Source organism: Phoca vitulina, unplaced genomic scaffold (assembly GCF_004348235.1).
Source record: "Phoca vitulina isolate PV1807 unplaced genomic scaffold, GSC_HSeal_1.0 scaffold2, whole genome shotgun sequence".
NCBI classification, from domain to species: domain Eukaryota; kingdom Metazoa; phylum Chordata; class Mammalia; order Carnivora; family Phocidae; genus Phoca; species Phoca vitulina.
Window position 1 is genome coordinate 61,498,401 of NW_022589705.1, and position 18,892 is coordinate 61,517,292.

General features: G+C 36.1%; 1 protein-coding gene across 3 annotated transcripts in view; it reads left to right on the forward strand.

The window, feature by feature from the left end:
* The window catches only part of FAF1 (Fas associated factor 1), a 514,999-nt gene that overhangs the window by 214,557 nt on the left and 281,550 nt on the right, over positions 1-18,892 (forward strand). For all 3 annotated transcript variants that reach the window (XM_032429321.1, XM_032429322.1, XM_032429323.1), the window contains 2 exons: positions 1,388-1,479; positions 9,356-9,447. In XM_032429321.1, the coding sequence (XP_032285212.1) occupies positions 1,388-1,479; positions 9,356-9,447 (184 nt within the window). The remainder of the gene's footprint in view (positions 1-1,387; positions 1,480-9,355; positions 9,448-18,892) is intronic.

The window sequence follows — 18,892 nt, forward strand, 5'->3', positions numbered from 1 at the left end:
GGCAGCAGGGACTTATTTGGCCGGTGGGGGTGGGGGAGGCGGCATGGGACACTCAATACTTTTTACCATTTCAGAAACTCAAATGTCCAAGAAAAAAAAAAAAACAACGCATTAAGAGGTTTATTTGGGTAAATGGTCTGTAGTGGATTTTCCCCCCAGAAAGGGGGAGGGAACAAGCAGGTAGACCTTTCTCTTTGGACAGAAGCTAGAAGGCAGGAAACTGTGCGGTGTCACCGTGAGCACCTCCAGCTGTATTAGTGCCATTGGAATAATAAATTTGTTATGGTGGTGGAAAAAAAAAAAAAAGATTCTCTCCCTCTCCCTTTGCCCCTTTCCCTGCTCATGCGCTCTCTCTCTCTCTCTCTAAAAATAAAGTATGAAAAAGTATACTTTTAAAAATAAAGTTTTTTAAAAAAAGGCTGGATTAGCAGCAACCTAATAGAAGTAGATATATGCAATACTTTTATATTCTGATTCAACAATCTGCTTAATATACTGTAGTTCTAGAAATTAGCTGATTGATTTATAAGTAGACTTGATTCCTGAAAAATAATTTGTGGAGCACTAGGAAAATTTTGATTCCTCACTGTTTTTCATTAGCATCATGTTCATTTTTGCCTTTTTACCTTTAAGTCTTTTGTCTTCACTGAATAGAATAACTTTTGGTGTGGCACTCCTTCACAACCCAGCTATCCTTCAATCTGGGTTTAAGTCTCATCTCTCACATAAAGCCTTCTCTACTTATCTAATACATTTTTTTTTTCTTTTTGAAATTCTGTTGCTTTTCTCTTTAACATAATTTAAATTGTCTTCTAGATTATATACATTGGCTTTATTTTTCAGCTGCTTTCATGGATGTTATTTCCTTTTATCCTTAGACCCTGGAAATAGTTAAGAAAGGCAATATTATTCTCCATTTTATGATACAAAAACTAAGAATAGATATTCGATTTCTTCAAGACCCAAATCTTCATTCTAAAATCTGCTTTGCTTATACTATACCACTTCAAGTTTTATACTTTACCTGCTATTCCTACCACATGCTGAGCACATAGTGGTATTGTCAGTTGATTGGCTTAAAATACGTTGTTTCTAATCAAAGCCCCAATCACTGGTATCTATTTCTTTTAAAAAGCTATGTAATTAATTAACTAGTTAATTAATTGTAGAGTCTTTTGTCATAATTAATCTTGAAGCCTGAGTTCTTCAAAGGGGCAACATTTGTTTAAGATTTGAAGTTTGGAATATGGAAATTTTCTTATTTATTCATCAGACAAATGTCATTGACTGTATACCATATACCTAATATTATTGGTAGCCCTGGATATGGACAAATGTTGATTGCATTATTTTGTTAGTAATATTCAGTCTTTTCTTATTTATACAGGAGAGATTAAACAGATTCTAGAAAATGAACTTCAGATACCTGTGTCTAAAATGCTGTTGAAAGGCTGGAAGACCGGAGATGTGGAAGACAGTGTGAGTTTCTTAATTGCCTAGAAATAAAAGAAAGTTAAGTCATGCAATTGACTAAATGATATATAAAAATTGGTTTTTATTAGTTTTGTTACATATGACAGAAGTAGATTTTGGTAATAGTAACTTAGTTTAAGGAATCAGCCAACAGTGTTTTTCGAGTTAAAACATTTTCATGGTAAACCAACAATAGTTTTGAATGAGTTAGGTATGTAAATGAGAACACTATATGGCATGTTTTTCCTATTTCTAACTGTTAATATAGGAGTTAGTTTGGTACTCTTTTTTGAGAGCTTTTACTTTTTTATCAAACCTCATAGGGTGTCAGTAAGTGCCCTGGAATAATAATTTACTGAGCAATTACTTACTGGTCTGAAAGAAGTCATATACAATGTATACATGTATGTCAATATTGATAATGGAACAAAGATAATAATAAGACATTTTTTTAAACTTGGAAAATTTAATGGTAAGAATCTTTGTTTACTTGGGTAGTGGCAAGTGCATGGGATGAATTGTACTTTAAGAATTTTTATAAAGTGTTGCAATTTTAAGGCAGTAGTTGCTGTTCTCAACGACCCAGTAGCAGCCTCAGGTATTAAATATTTCACATTCTGTTTCTTTGTCTGACAGAGAAAGTGGGGAGGGAAGGAAAGAAATGAATTAATGCTAAAGTTTTAGATGTTTGAAGTGCAAATAATTATCAAATCTTTTCATAGTTACTAACTTGATATTTCAATATCTAGGCATAAACTTAGAATCTTCAACTTTTGGTTCAGTTCTTTGTCAGTGACTTCTGGTAGACATTGTGCTTATAAATATATGTGAGTTCATTTGGTATATGGAGATGTTTGGAGTATTTCAATAAGATATTTATGTGAATTTCACATTAGCAAGATATTTATAAATTTAGGTAGAAGTTAGTGATGTACTATTTTAGGGGTCAGCAGACTTTCTATACAGAACCAGGTTATAAATATTTTAGGCTTTGTGGGCAGTACAGTCTCCATTGTAGCTACTCAGTTCTGCTGTTGTAATGTGAAAGGAACCGTAGGCCATATGTGAAAGAGTGAGCCGTGACTGTTTTCCAATACATCTTTATTTGTGGACACAGAAATTTGAATTTTATGTAATTTCACATATCATGAGATACTCTTCTTTTGATTTTTTTCCCCCACCATTTAAAAGATGTAAAAATCATCCTTAACATCGTAGGCCATATAAAAATAGGCAATGGGATAGATTTGTCCCATAGGCATAGTTTGCTGACCCCTTGTGCTACATGGCTGTTGTAATTGAAACATAGGTTAAAAAATAAAAAGAAATGCTATCTGAGTAAATCAACAACCTTGGCAGAAATAAAACACTAAAGTGCATTAGTTTATATGGCTGTATCATTTATTTGTTCATTTATTGAGAAATCTATGGATATGAATCATTTGCACATGGCATTTTCAGTAGTTTGTAAAGAGAAAGGCAATTATTTTGAAAATTTTCTTAAAGCTGTCTGTTCTAATATTTGAACATAGTCTTTTGTCACCAACAATATTTTCAGTTACTTATTTCTATGTACTCTTTTCCTAAGGTGATTTCTGCTATTCCTATGCCATTAATTTTCTGATTGCTCCCAGATTTATATTTCCAGGTTATACTTCTGTGAATTCATGTATCCAAACTGGTAATTCACTTTGGTACTTGCATACCTTATGACATCTTAAAGTTAGCGTGTTTAAAATGGAGCTCTTGGTTTTCCTTTCCATACCATTTCTCTACCAGTTTCCCCCCAGTAAACAGCAGCACTGTATAGCCACTGCTGAATCCAAAAATATGAGCATCCAGTCTTTTCCCATTTCAAACAACACCTAAACCTTTGGTAAGTCCTATAGCTTCTGTCTCCAAAATATATGTCAACTATGGTCACTTTTCAGCATTTTTATCATGCTGCCTAATCTAGGCCATTAGCATCTTTTGCCTGGACCAGTGTAATAGCTTCATCATTGTTTTTCCGGCTTCCTTTCCTGGGTTCTTCCTTACATTCTCCACACAGCAGCCAGAATGATCTTTTAAGAACATAAATTGAATTATATCACTCTCCTGTTAAAACAGTTTTTTACTGCACTTTGAATAAAATTCAAGCTACGCACCATGGTTCAAAAGGCATTGTATTTTTATGCACTGTTCACCTCTGCAACCTCATCTTCAACCTTTCTTACTCTCACTTTCCATGATGCAGCCATAGAAACCCCCTTTTAATTCTTCTAATAGAACCAAGCACTTTATATCTTTACCTGTACCTTCAACTGCTTGGAATGCTTTGCCCCCAGTTCTTCACATGGGTGGCTCTATTTTATCCTTCAGGTCTCAGTTTAAACATTACTTTCTCTAACAGGCCTCTATAAAATTAGGTTCCCATCCCACCAATTTCTGTCATAGTCCCATGAGTAAATGTTTGTGGAATGGATGAATGAATGACTTAAAGAAAGTATCCTTTTATATAATCATTCCGTATGTGATTTGAGGGGGAAGATTTAGTGGAAAATCTTTGGATGGTGGTGTAGCAAAAGGACAGTAGTGACTTGATCAAGCAGTAAGAGTAAACATTTATCAGTAATCCAACAGTTAAAATAATGAAAAATAGAAAGGTAAAAAATAATTTTCCTATGTATATATGCGTGTGTTTTGTTTGCATGTTAACTCTAGAGAGGTAACACAGATCACTTCCAAAAGGACTTACAAATATTTGATATAAAGATTCGGAACTTAAAGGTGAAATTATGAGTAATTGCCTACTGCAGTGTTTTTGCAGATCATGGGTTACAAATACATTAATGGGTTGTGAAGTGAATTGAGTGGGTTATAGTCAGCATTAAAAAAAAGAAATAGAATAGAAGATGTCAGAGTACATTGCAAATAGTAAGGGTATTTTTACTTAACATATAGCTAATATTAGTCAAACGAAGTCCCAATGTCTATGGAGTAAGACTGTGTACTTAGTAAGATGAACCTTCTTGTGGAGGGATCAAGAATGAGTTCCTCATGTTTTATGTTTGGGTAAGATCAGCCTCCTGTCTCTATTTCCATCTGCAGGGTTAAGAGAGATTCCTAGACATTCATTCCACTTGCTTTCCAACACTTTCAGCCTTAATATTATTGTTTGATTAAACCAGGACTAATTTTATTACTTCTTTTCCCACTGTTTATGCCAGTCACTGCAAGGAGTCTTAAGATTCTCATATCACCCCTCACTCAAATTTCCATAGTTTCTGCATAGGCCATATCTGTCTCTATCCTTTTTCGTTTACAATACCTGAAACCTGTTTGCTATTCCCTGTGGAACTAATTTTATCACTAGCCAGATTCCCTCTGTTGTCAACCTCTTCCCTGCACATTCCTTTCACCATCTTCCTCTGACTGAAACCTGCCTTCCTGAGGACATTGTTTCTCTATAGCCTTCCCAGTGGTTTTTTTTTTTTTAAGACACAAAAGTGAGTATTTAATGAGAATAAGGAAATAAATCACAACGAATTACAAATTTCACAAAGCTAAAATATACCTCAAACATCACAAAAGGCAGAAAACTAAAGTATTTGCATTAACTGCCTGACGCATCTCTGTAATACTTTTTTTTTTTTCCCCACTTTTAGTTTGTTGCACACTCTTTGATCACCTTTTGATGTGACAATAATTTTATAATTGATAGTTTAGAGAAGTTTCTTTCAACTTCAGACTCATTGGTAATGTCCTGTAGCTTTCTGGAATTTTTTTTTTTTAATTTTATTATGTTATGTTAGTCACCATACAATACATCATTGGTTTTTGATGTGGTGATCCACGATCCATTGTTTTCGTATAACACCCAGTGCTCCATGCAGTACGTGCCCTCCTTAATACCCATCACCGGGCTAACCAATGCCCCCTCCCCCCTCCCCTCTAAAACCCTGTTTGTTTCTCAGAGTCCATAGTCTTTCATGGTTCATCTCTCCCTCCAATTCCCCCTCCCCAATTTTCCCTTTCTTCTCCTAATGTCCTCCATGTTATTCCTTATGTTCCACAAATAAGTGAAACCATATGATAATTGACTTTCTCTGCTTGACTTATTTCACTTAGCATAATCTCCTCCAGTCCCATCCATGTTGATGTAAAAGTTCGGTATTCATCTTTTCTGATGGGTGAGTAATATTCCATTCTATATATGGACCACATCTTTATCCATTCATCTGTTGAAGGGCATCTCGGCTCTTTCCACAGTTTGGCTATTGCGGACATTGCTGCTATGAACATTGGGGTGCATATGGCCCTTCTTTTCACTACATCTGTGTCTTTGGGGTAAATACCCAGTAGTGCAATTGCTGGGTCATAGGGTAGCTCTATTTTTAAATTTTTGAGGCACCTCCACACTGTTTTCCAAAGTGGCTGTACCAACTTGCATTCCCACCAACAGTGTAAGAGGGTTCCCCTTTCTCCACAACCTCTCCAACATTTGTTGTTTCTTTCCCTGTCCATTTTTGCCATTCTAACTGGTGTAAGGTGGTATCTCAATGTGGTTTTGATTTGGATTTCCCTGATTATAGCCTTCCCAGTGTTAATTGCTTTTCTTTAGCAGCCATCATACCACTGGATTATCTGGTAAAATATGTGTCCTTATTGTACCTCACTTCCGCTTCCAGACCTTTATCAGTCCTTCCTCTCTTAAAATCTTCAGCTTTGAATTTCATGTTAAAAGGTCATCACCTATTTATTGAGGTCATCTCCCTTCATTTCCTGATGATTTTTAGGTCCTGGTCTATAATTGCCCCCCTTAATTTTTAGTAATTTAACTATCTTTATAAGTGGTTCTTCCAATACCTTGGCCTCTTAGTTTCTTGAATTTCTTTCCTACAGAAATCTTTTCCTCCACCCTGCATCAGCTATATCTTCCAGTGGTCCTATCATTTAATTATAAATTTCAAATCTTAATTTTAGGCTTCCATTTTCTGCTTACTATCTCTTATCTTTCTAGCTCATTTTTTTGGTATCTTAACTCCAGCAATCCTTCAACACTATTTAGGCCTCCAGTCCATTGTTTCTACCATCCGTTTGTGATCATTACCTCCTTCATGTCCTCTCTTCCTTCCTTAGAGTGGATTAAATCCCACAATTAATCATTATAATCACTTTCTTGCATAGAGTCTCAACTCTTTCTTTATGGATCCTGCATGACAAAAGTCCTTATTTTCAATAAATCCAACTCCATCTCTTCTGTGCATTACAGCTAAATGTGGCTACAGACAAATAAAATCATTGGTGTATCTTTAAATTCATGATCATGATCTTTAGAGAGTCCCTTAATGTTGCTAGGCAGTCACAGTATATTTACCTGGTTTATCCACATCCTAAATGGTTATTTTATACTTATCCTCTCCTCAGACCTTTAAAGCACTTCTCCCTTATTCTCGCTTTCAGCTGATAACTTGACTTCCTGTTTTGTTTCACTCACAAAATAAAGGCAATACAAGAAAATTTCTATAAGCTTGGTCTCTCTTTACTTACCTGCATCTTACACACATACTCTTCTTTTGTTACTCTAGATGGCCTGTCCATTCTCCTTTCAAAGACCACACCTCCATATTTGCTTTGGATTACATTCTTTGTGTCCTCTGGCCTATTCAAGGACTTCACTCTTAATTCTTCCGTGTGTTTCCTGTATCATCAATATTTTCCTCTAGTAGGTCATTACCTCTAATAGAGTGTAACCACAAACATGATGTTCTTTCTTCCATTTTTCTCTTGATCCCACTTCCCCTTCCAGCAGTCGCTCCATTCCTCTAGTCCCCTTGATAACAAAACTTCCCCCAAAGACTTGTTTATATTTCTTGTCTCTATTTCTCCCCATGCCTCCTGAGCCCAGTCTAGGCAGAGAATTGCTAGTGCTCTTGTCAAAGTACCAGTGAAGTGACCACATAACTAAATTCAGTGGTGATCTTATCCAGTGTAATGATTTTTAAGTGCATTTATATGCACAGTTTTATATGTTTAATTTATATCTCCACCGCAGACCTGTTCCCTGAATTCCAGATTGATATATCCAGCTGCTTATCTTTTCCACTTAAATGCCTAATACACATATCAAACTTATCTGTCCAAAATAGAAGTCCTCATCTTCATTCTTTCCCATTTCAATTGATAGTAACTTCATCCTTCTAGTTATTAAGTCTAAAATCTTTAGGATCATTACTGACTCCTTTTCTGTCATAACATATATTCAATGTGTCAAGAAAGTTTTGGCACTATCTTCAAAATATATCCAGAATCTAGCTATTTTGCATCACTTCTACTACCATCACACTGACATAAGCCATTATCACCCTTATCTTAGTATATTCCATTAGCCTTCTGTGTGCTTCTACCCTCCTCTGCCAACCCCTTCCCATCTGTTTTCAACATAGCTGACAAAGTGATTCTTTTTAAATGTGAATCTGATCATGTCACTCCAGTAGTTTACCTTTTCATTAGGAGTAAAAGTCAAAGCCCATAGCTCAGTACATTTCTTGTCCCTACCGTGACTGTTCTCTCTCTGACCTATCTCTACTAATGTTCATTTGACTTCAGTTACATTGGACTTCTTGTTGTTCCTTAAGCATTTTATGCTGTTTTCTTTGCCTGACATATTCTTTTTCTGTATTTTCTCATGAATTGTTTTGTCACCCCTTTACATCTTTGCTCAAATGTCACATTCTCCCAAGTAAGCTCCACCCTGATCATCCAGTTTAAAATTACATAACTTCCCACCCCCATATGCTTCACCCCACTTCCCTGATCTATCTTTCATCCAAAAAATTATCACTTTTTAATATTCAGCTACATAGGTTACTTACTTTATTTATTCCTACTAAAATGTAAAGCTCTATAAGAGAGATCAGGGGATTTAGACTGTGCTGTTCACCTCTATATCCTCAGTGTTTGAAATAGTCCTGGCACAGAGTAGGTGGCTCAATAAATATCTGTCGAATAAATATGTATGTCCTGAGTTACGATGTAAAGATATAAAATGTGTTTCTTAATGCATTTTGCTGTCAAAAAAAGTTTGAGGGGTGCCTAGGAGGCAGAGTCAGTTAACTGTTTGATTCTTGATCTCAGCTCAGGTCTTGATCTCAGGGTTCTGAGTTTGAGCCCCACATTGGGCTCCACGCCCAGTGTGGAGCCTACTTTAAAAAAAAAAAAAAAGTTTGAGCTATGTTAGTATTTACCGTCAAGTTAGGAATTTGAAAGGTATGTAGTAATTTTATGGCCAAAAAAATTTAGTGAACTTTTGTATGGTTTTCAAGATGTAGTTCAGATGTATCCCAAGAGTAGTTTATTCACCCTGGATGGATCATTTTAACATAAAAATTCTCTGGAGAAAGAGTTAAGTGACCTAGGTAACATTTACTAGAGATCTCATCCAAGTTACCTTATTTCTCAGGCTGCAGCTCCTCATCTATAAAGCCATTGGGTTGAGTTGCTCACTATGATCTTTTCTAAGTCTTATGATCTCTAAAAACCTACATTGCTAATTTTTGCTATAATGATCCTGGAACAAAGTGCATATTAGTTTCAAGGATATACTTCTTCAGTGAAGAAATTAATGACTCTTAATTGTGTGTTCTTATCTATTGTATCTCATCATGAGCTAAAGATTTTGTATTTTATTTTTAATGTTCATATTTATGCTTATATATATATATATATATATATAGGAGAAACAAGTTACTTGGTTTCAATAGTTCTGCATTATTCTGTTTAGGAAATTGTCAAAAGTTTCAAAAAATTACAATATTGAAAAAATTTTAAGAACTTTAGGGAAAAAATGAACAATATACAATCAACAGTCATTTTTTTGTTTTTAATTTTTCTTTTTCAGACGGTCTTAAAATCGCTACATTTGCCAAAAAACAACAGTCTTTATGTCCTTACACCAGACTTGCCGCCACCTTCATCATCTAGTCATGCTGGGTAAGGTGTTTACTTTTCCTGAGAATCTGAAATGAAAAGCTTGATTGTTAAGTTGCTTTAAGCTGTATATAAATATCAAAATGAAATAAAATAAAAATCTTGCTGAAGCTTTAACTTACCAACAACTATTAACTACATAAAATTTCAAACTATTTGGTTTGGGTAGTTTGATTTTAGTGGTGGAATTTTTTTTCCAAAGAAAATCTTTAGCAAAACTCCATTATGGGAAAAATAGTAAAAAATGATACTGTTCTGTTTGAAGGGGAAGGACTAGTGTTGGATGGAAGAGATTGAGTAAATGGAACTCTAGCTTCTCCCATGGCTAAAGAAGGCATACCTTTGAGGAAAATTCATCAGGCACTGCAGAATACAGCTTGAAAAGCACTGATACAACATTTTTATTAAGATTTTATCTCTTTTTGGAATAAAGTATCTCGTTCTTTTTTCATTATTCACAGTGAAACTTGGGACATTTATAGAATGATTAAATGATTTTAATATTAAATTATGGCATTATTATTGCTAGGTGGTACATGATGTTAGTGATGGAGTAATAATTTTTGTGAGTACAGTATCATTCCAGAACTATGTTTAAGTTGTTTTTAGATTTTCACAGTTTTTATACACATTTACTTCTTTTTAAATACTACTTGGTGATTTTGTGTAGACCTGTGTGCCTAAACTTGGGATATTCTCAAACTTTTCCTACCACGTATCAAATATTTTTATTATTATATAGTAGAAGGAAAAAATTACTGTTTTTCTCTACTGTACTACTCACAGAACACTTCTGGCTACCAAATATGTGGCAATTCTTCAATACCAGCTTGATGTTCTATAATTTAAATAAATTCTGAAACTATCTACCTGGAGATAGCATCTAATCCCATAGGTTCAGGGCTCAGTTCCATAAGACTGCTCCCACATCAGATACTATTTCAAGTCTAGGTTGTCTCCTGTGCTTCTGAACAACTGGGTATACATTGGAGGTTCCCAAAACCACCTTCTTGGGTTTGATAATTTGCTAGAATGACACACAGAACTCAGAAAAGTGCTCTACTTACTATTACCAATTTATTATAAGACATATTTTAAAGAATATAGATGAACAGCCGGATGAACAGATAAATAGGACAAGATCTGGAAATGTCTTGAGCACAGGAGCTTAAAGTTTGGGGTGTGCCACTCTTACAGCACATAGATGCATTCTTGTTCACCAACTTGAAAGCTCTTTAAAACCCATCAGCTAGGGTTTTTTATAGAGGCTTTATTACATAGGCACTATTGACTAAATTATTGGCTATTAATAATTAACTCAACCTCCAGCCCCTCTGCCCTCCCTACAAATGTGGAGGCAGGGAGAATGCAGGTAGCTGAAAGTTCCAACCCTCTAATCACTTGCTGCTTTCCCTTGCAACCAGTCCTCATCCTGAGGATTTTTTCTCAAAGTCATTAACTCATGAACAAACTCTTGTGTGGCTGAAAGGAGCTTGTTATGAATAACAAAAGATCCCTTGCTCCTTCCACCTGTATCACTCTCATCATTTAGAAAATTCCAAGGGTTTTAGGGAGCTCTTGGGTGGGGGGAAGGGGGAGAGAAGACCAAATGTATATTTCTTATTATAAATTATGCCATTACAGGTAGGTAGTAGCAAAAAAATTAAACATGGCTTGTACCAAAGTAGAAATCACTGAACTGAAAAAAGTTAAATCTAATGTAATTGTACTTGATAGTCTGTTAATAGTTCATTTTAAGTTAAGAATTTAAACATTTCTTTGGTCACTGTTTATTTTCTGTTAAGGTCACATATTACTGGGAGGTTGAATTTGCACATCATTACACACAGCCAAACAGTACTGTAGTCCTTGTGTTTATAGTAGTTGTTATCAACACTACATGAGATTAAGTTAAACAAGAAGTTATATGTATGGTTCTGTATCTAGTCAGGGCATTATTTTTGTAGTTTAGTTAACAGAGTGTAGTCACTGTTACCCAGTATGTAATCCACATAATTATGAGCAGATAGGAGACATTACTGGTTATAATCTATTGCTTTCCAGTCACATGATTAAATGGATTTATCAAAATGTCTTCCTGGGCTAATGGAAATATTCTTCATTGCTATGTGGCTGACCTTCCTTTGATTGTCTGATTGTCAAATTGCTCAGTTCCTAGGCAAGCAGGGCCTTACAGTGCTTATGAAATGCAGTGTTTTATTGGAGAATGAGTACTTAATATAGCACTAAAGTAGTCTTCCTTAGTTGGCTTTATGAATTTTTTTTTAAGTTTCTATTTTAATTCCAGTTAGTTAACCTACAGTGTTATATTAGTTTCAGGTGTGCAATATAGAGATTCACTAATTCTTTGCATCACCCGGAGCTCTTCACAACTAGTGCACTCCTTAAGCCCTATCATCTATTTAAGCCATCCCCCTATCAACCTCCCCTCTGATAACCATTAGTTTGTTCTCTATAGTTAAGAGTCTGTTTCTTAGTTTATGTCTCTCTCTTTTTTTCTCCTTTGCTCATTTGTTTTGTTTCTTAAATTCCACATAGGAGTGAAATCATATGGCATATGTTTTTCTCTGACTGACTTAGTTTGCTTAGCATTATACTCTTTAGTTCCATCATGTTGTTGCAAATAGTGATTTCATTTTATTTTATGGCTGAATAATACTCCATTGTATATATATACCACATCTTCTTTATTCATCATCAGTGGACACTTTGGCTGCTTCCATATTTGGCTGTTGTAAATAATGCTGCTATAAATATACAGGTGCGTGTATCCCTTTGAATTTGTGTTTTTGTATTCTTTGGGTAAATACCCAGTAGTGCAGTTGCTGGATCATAGGGTAGTTCTATTTTTAACATTTTGAGGAACCTCCATACTGTTTTCAGAATGGCTGTACCAGTTTGCATTCCCACCAACAGTGCAAGAGGGTTCCTTTTTCTCCACATCCCTGCCAACACTTGTCTGTTGTGTTTTTTGATTTTAGCCATTCTGACAGGTGTGAGGTGATATCACCTGGTGGTTTTGATTTGCATTTCCCTGATGTTGAGCATCTTTTCATGTGTCTGTTGGCCATCTGTATATCTCCTGTGGAGAAATGTCTGTTCATGTTTTCTGCCCATATTTTAATTGGATTATTTGGTGTTTGGGTGTTGAGTTGTACAAGTTCTTTATATTTAGGATACTAACCCTTTATTGGATAATGTCATTTGCAAATATCTCCTCCCATTCTGTAGGTTTACCTTTTGATTTTGTTGATTGTTTTCTTCACTGTGCAGAAGCTTTTTATATTGATGCAGTCCCAATAGTTTGTTTTTGTTTCCCTTGCCTCAGGAGACATACCTAGAAAAAAGTTGCTATGGCTGATGTCAGAGAAGTTAATGCCTGTGTTATCTTCTAGGATTTTTATGGTTTCAGGTCTAACATTTAGGTCTTTCATCCATTTTGAATTTATTTTTCTGTATGATGTAGAAAAGTGGTTCAGTTTCTTTTGCATGTTGCTGTCCAGTTTTCTCAGCAATATTTGTTGAAGAGACTGTCTTTCCCATTGGATATTCTTTCCTGCTTTGCCAAAGATTAATTGATCATATAGGTGTGGGTTTATTTCTGGGTTTTCTGTTCTTTTCCATTGATCTATGTGTCTTTTTTTTCCAGTAATACTATTTTGATTACTACAGCTTTGTAAAATAATTTGAAATCTGGAATTGTGATGCCCCTAGATTTGCTTTTCTTTTTCAAGGTTGCTATGGCTCTTCAGGCCTTTTGTGGTTCCATATAAACTTTAGGATTGTTTGTTCTAATTCTGTGAAAAATGCTTGTGGTATTCTGATAGGGATTACATTAAATGGGTAGATTGCTTTGGGTAGTAGAGACATTTTAACAATATTTATTCTTCCAATCTATGAGTGTGGAATGTCTTTCCATTTCTTTGTGTCATCTTCAGTTTCTTTCATCAATGTTTTATAGTTTTCAGAGTACAGGTCTTTCAGCTGTTTTGTTAGGTTTATTCCTAGGTATCTTACTATTTTTGGTGCAGTTGTAAATGGGATTGTTTTCTTAATCTCTTTTTCTGCTGCTTCATTATTGGTATATAGAAATGCAACAGATTTCTGTAGATTGATTTTGTATCCTGCAACTTTACTGAATTGTTGTGTCAGTTCTAGGAGTCTTTTGGGTTTTCCATATATAGTATCATGTCGTATGCAAATAGTGAGTTTTACTTCTTGCTGATCTGGATGCCTTTTATTTATTTTTGTTGTCTGATTGCTGTGGCTAAGACTGAGTAATATGTTGAATAGAATTGGTGAGAGTGGGCATCCTTGTCTTTTTTCTGACTTTGGGAGAAAGGCGCTCAGTTTTTCCCCATTGAGGATGATGTTAGCTGTGGTTTTGTCATATATGGCCTTTTGTATGTTCCCTCTAAACCTACTTTTTGAGAGTTTTTATCATGAATGAATGTTGTACTTTGTCCAATGCTTTTTCTGCATCCACTGAAATGATCATATGGTTCTTATCCTTTCTCTTATTGATAACGTGTATCATGTTGATTAATTTGCAAATATTGAACCATCCTTGCAGCCCAAGAATAAATCCCACTTGATTGTGGTGAATGATATTTTTAATGTATTGTTGGATTTTGTTTGCTAGTATTCTTTAGAGGATTTTTGTATCTATGTTCATCAGAGATATTGGCCAGTAGTTCTCTTTTTTTGTGTGGTGTTTTTGTCTGGTTTTGGTATCAGGGTAATGCTGTTGGCCTCATATAATGAATTTAGAAGTTTTCCTTCCATTTCTGTTTTTTAGAATAGTTTGAGAAGAATAGGTTATTAGCTCTTCAAATGTTTGGTAGAATTTGCCTGTGAAGCCATCTGGTCCTAGACTTTTGTTTCATGGGAATTTTTTGATTACTGATTCAATTTCCTTACTGGTAATTGGTCTGTTCAAATTTTCTATTTCTTTCTGTTTAAGTTTTGGTAGGTTATTTGTTTTTAGGAAATCCATTTCTTCTAGGTTGTCCAATTTATGAGCATATAGTTTTTCATAATATTCTCTTATACTTGTTTATATTTCTGTGGTCTTTATTATTTCTTCTCTCTCACTTGTGATTTTACTTATTTGGGTCCTTCCTTTTTTTTCTTGATGAATCTGGCTAGAGGCCTATCAGTTTTGTTTTTTTTTAAGATTTTTTTTATTGTTATGTTAATCCCCATACATTACATCATTAGTTTTAGATGTAGTGTTCCGTGATTCATTGTTTGTGCATAACACCCAGTGCTCCATGCAGAACGTGCCCTCCTCAATACCCATCACCAGGCTAACCCATCCTCCCACCCTCCTCCCCTCTAGAACCCTCAGTTTGTTTTTCAGAGTCCATCATCTCTCACAGTTCGTCTACCCCTCCAATTTCCCCCCCTCCATTCTTCCCCTCCTGCTATCTTCTTCTTTTTTTTTCTTAACATATATTGCACTATTTGTTTCAGAGGTACAAATCTGAGATTCAACAGTCTTGCACAATTCACAGCGCTTACCAGAGCACATACCCTCCCCAGTGTCTATCACCCAGTCACCCCATCCCTCCCACCCCACCCCCCACTCCACCAACCCTCAGTTTGTTTCCTGAGATTAAGAATTCCTCATATCAGTGAGGTCATATGATACATGTCTTTCTCTGTTTCACTTATTTCGCTCAGCATAATACCCTCCAGTTCCATCCACATCGCTGTAAATGGCAAGATCTCATTCCTTTTGATGGCTGCGTAATATTCCATTGTATATATATACCACATCTTCTTTATCCATTCATCTGTTGATGGACATCTTGGCTCTTTCCACAGTTTGGCTATTGTGGACATTGCTGCTATAAACATCGGGGTGCACGTACCCTTTCGGATCCCTACTTTTGTATCTTTGGTGTAAATACCCAGTAGTGCAATTGCTGGATCATATGGTAGCTCTATTTTCAACTTTTTGAGGAACCTCCATACTGTTTTCCAGAGTGGCTGCACCAGCTTACATTCCCACCAACAGTGTAGGAGGGTTCCCCTTTCTCCACATCCCCGCCAACATCTGTCATTTCCTGACTTGTTAATTTTAGCCATTCTGACTGGTGTGAGGTGGTATCTCATTGAGGTTTTGATTTGGATTTCCCTGATGCCGAGCGATATTGAGCTCTTTTTCATGTGTCTGTTGGCCATTTGGATGTCTTCTTTGGAAAAATGTCTGTTCATGTCTTCTGCCCATTTCTTGATTGGATCATTTGTTCTTTGGGTGTTGAGTTTGATAAGTTCTTTATAGATTTTGGATACTAGCCCTTTATCTGATACGTCATTTGCAAATATCTTCTCCCATTCTCTCGGTTGTCTTTTGGTTTTGTTGACTGTTTCCTTTGCTTTGCAAAAGCTTTTTATCTTGATGAAGTCCCAATAGTTCATTTTTGCCCTTGCTTCCCTTGCCTTTGGCGATGTTTCTAGGAAGAAGTTGCTGCGGCTGAGGTCGAAGAGGTTGCTGCCTGTGTTCTCCTTTAGGATTTTGATGGACTCCTGTCTCACATTGAGGTCTTTCAACCATTTGGAGTCTATTTTTGTGTGTGGTGTAAGGAAATGGTCCAGTTTCATTCTTCTGCATGTGGCTATCCAATTTTCCCAACACCATTTGTTGAAGAGACTGTCTTTTTTCCATTGGACATTCATTCCTGCTGTGTCAAAGATGAGTTGACCATAGAGTTGAGGGTCCATTTCTGGGCTCTCTATTCTGTTCCATTGATCTATGTGTCTGTTTTTGTGCCAGTACCATACTGTCTTGATGATGACAGGTTTGTAATAGAGCTGGAAGTCCGGAATTGTGATGCCACCAGCTTTGCTTTTCTTTTTCAACATTCCTCTGGCTATTCAGGGTCTTTTCTGGTTCTATACAAATTTTTTTTTTTTTTTAAAGATTTTATTTATTTATTTGAGAGAGAGAGAATGAGAGAGAGCGAGTACATGAGAAGGGGGAGGGTCAGAGGGAGAAGCAGACTCCCCGCCGAGCAGGGAGCCCGATGCGGGACTCAATCCAGGGACTCCAGGATCATGACCTGAGCCGAAGGCAGTCGCTTAACCAACTGAGCCACCCAGGCGCCCCTGGTTCCATACAAATTTTAGGATTATTTGTTCCATTTCTTTGAAAAAAGTGGATGGTGTTTTGATGGGGATTGCATTGAATGTGTAGATTGCTCTAGGTAGCATTGACAGCTTCACAATATTTGTTCTTCCAGTCCATGAGCATGGAACGTTTTTCCATTTCTTTGTGTCTTCCTCAATTTCTTTCATAAGTATTTTATAGTTTTCTGAGTACAGATCCTTTGCCTCTTTGGTTAGATTTATTCCTAGGTATCTTATGGTTTTGGGTGCAATTGTAAATGGGATCGACTCCTTAATTTCTCTTTCTTCTGTCTTGTTGTTGGTGTATAGGAATGCCACTGATTTCTGTGCGTTGATTTTATATCCTGCCACTTTACTGAATTCCTGTATGAGTTCTAGCAGTTTTGGGGTGGAGTCTTTGGGGTTTTCCACATAAAGTATCATATCATCTGCAAAGAGTGAGAGTTTGACTTCTTCTTTGCCGATTCAGATGCCTTTTATTTCTTTTTGTTGTCTGATTGCTGTGGCTAGGACTTCTAATACTATGTTGAGTAGCAGTGGTGATAGTGGACATACCTGCCGCGTTCCTGACCTTAGGGGGAAAGCTCTCAGTTTTTCCCCATTGAGAATGATATTTGCTGTAGGTTTTTCATAGATGGCTTTTATGATATTGAGGTATGTACCCTCTATGCCTATACTCTGAAGAGTTTTGATCAAGAAAGGATGCTGTACTTTGTGAAATGCTTTTTCTGCATCTATTGAGAGGATCATATGATTCTTGTTCTTTCTTTTGTTAATGTATTGTATCACATTGATTGATTTGCAGATGTTGAACCAACCTTGCAGCCCAGGGATAAATCCCACTTGGTCGTGGTGAATAATCCTTTTAATGTACTGTTGGATCCTATTGGCTAGTATTTTGGTGAGAATTTTTGCATCCATGTTCATCAAGGATATTGGTCTGTAGTTCTCCTTTTTGATGGGGTCTTTGTCTGGTTTTGGGATCAAGGTAATGGTGGCCTCATAAAACGAGTTTGGAAGTTTTCCTTCCATTTCTATTTTTTGGAACAGTTTCAGAAGAATAGGTATTAATTCTTCTTTAAATGTTTGGTAGAATTCCCCTGGGAAGCCATCTGGCCCTGGGCTTTTGTTTTTTGGGAGATTTTTGATGACTGCTTCAATTTCCTTAGTGGTTATAGGTCTGTTCAGGTTTTCTATTTCTTCCTGGTTCAGTTTTGGTAGTTGATACATCTCTAGGAATGCATCCATTTCTTCCACATTATCTAATTTGCTGGCATAGAGTTGCTCATAATATGTTCTTATAATTCTTTGTATTTCTGTGGTGTTAGTTGTGATCTCTCCTCTTTCATTCATGATTTTGTTGATTTGGGTCATTTCTCTTCTCTTTTTGATAAGTCTGGCCAGGGGTTTATCAATCTTGTTAATTCTTTCAAAGAACCAGCTCCTAGATTCGTTGATCTGTTCTACTGTTCTTTTAGTTTCTATTTCATTGATTTCTGCTCTCATCTTTATTATTTCTCTTCTCCTGCTGGGTTTAGGCTTTATTTGCTGTTCTTTCTCCAGCTCCTTTAGGTGTAGGGTTAGGTTGTGTACTTGAGACCTTTCTTGTTTCTTGAGAAAGGCTTGTATTGCTATATACTTTCCTCTTAGGACTGCCTTTGCTGCATCCCAAAGATTTTGAATAGTTGTGTTTTCATTTTCCTTGGTTTCCATGAATTTTTTTAATTCTTCTTTAATTTCCTGGTTGACCCATTCATTCTTTAGGAGGATGCTCTTTAGCCTCCATGTATTTGAGTTCTTTCCGACTTTCCTCTTGTGATTGAGTTCTAGTTTCAAAGCATTGTGGTCTGAAAATAGGCAGGGAATGATCCCAATCTTTTGGTACCGGTTGAGACCTGATTTATGACCTAGGATGTGATCGATTCTGGAGAATGTTCCATGGGCACTAGAGAAGAATGTGTATTCTGTTGCTTTGGGATGGAATGTTCTGAATATGTCTGTGAAGTCAATTTGGTCCAGTGTGTCATTTAAAGTCTTTATTTCCTTGTTGATCTTTTGCTTAGACGATCTGTCCATTTCAGTGAGGGGGGTGTTAAAGTCCCCCACTATTATTGTATTGTTGTCAATGTGTTTCTTTGCTTTTGTTATTAATTGCCTTATATAATTGGCTGCTCCCATGTTAGGGGCATAGATATTTACCATTGTTAGATCTTCTTGTTGGATGGACCCTTTAAGTAGGATATAGTGTCCTTCCTCATCTCTTATTACAGTCTTTGGTTTAAAATCTAATTTG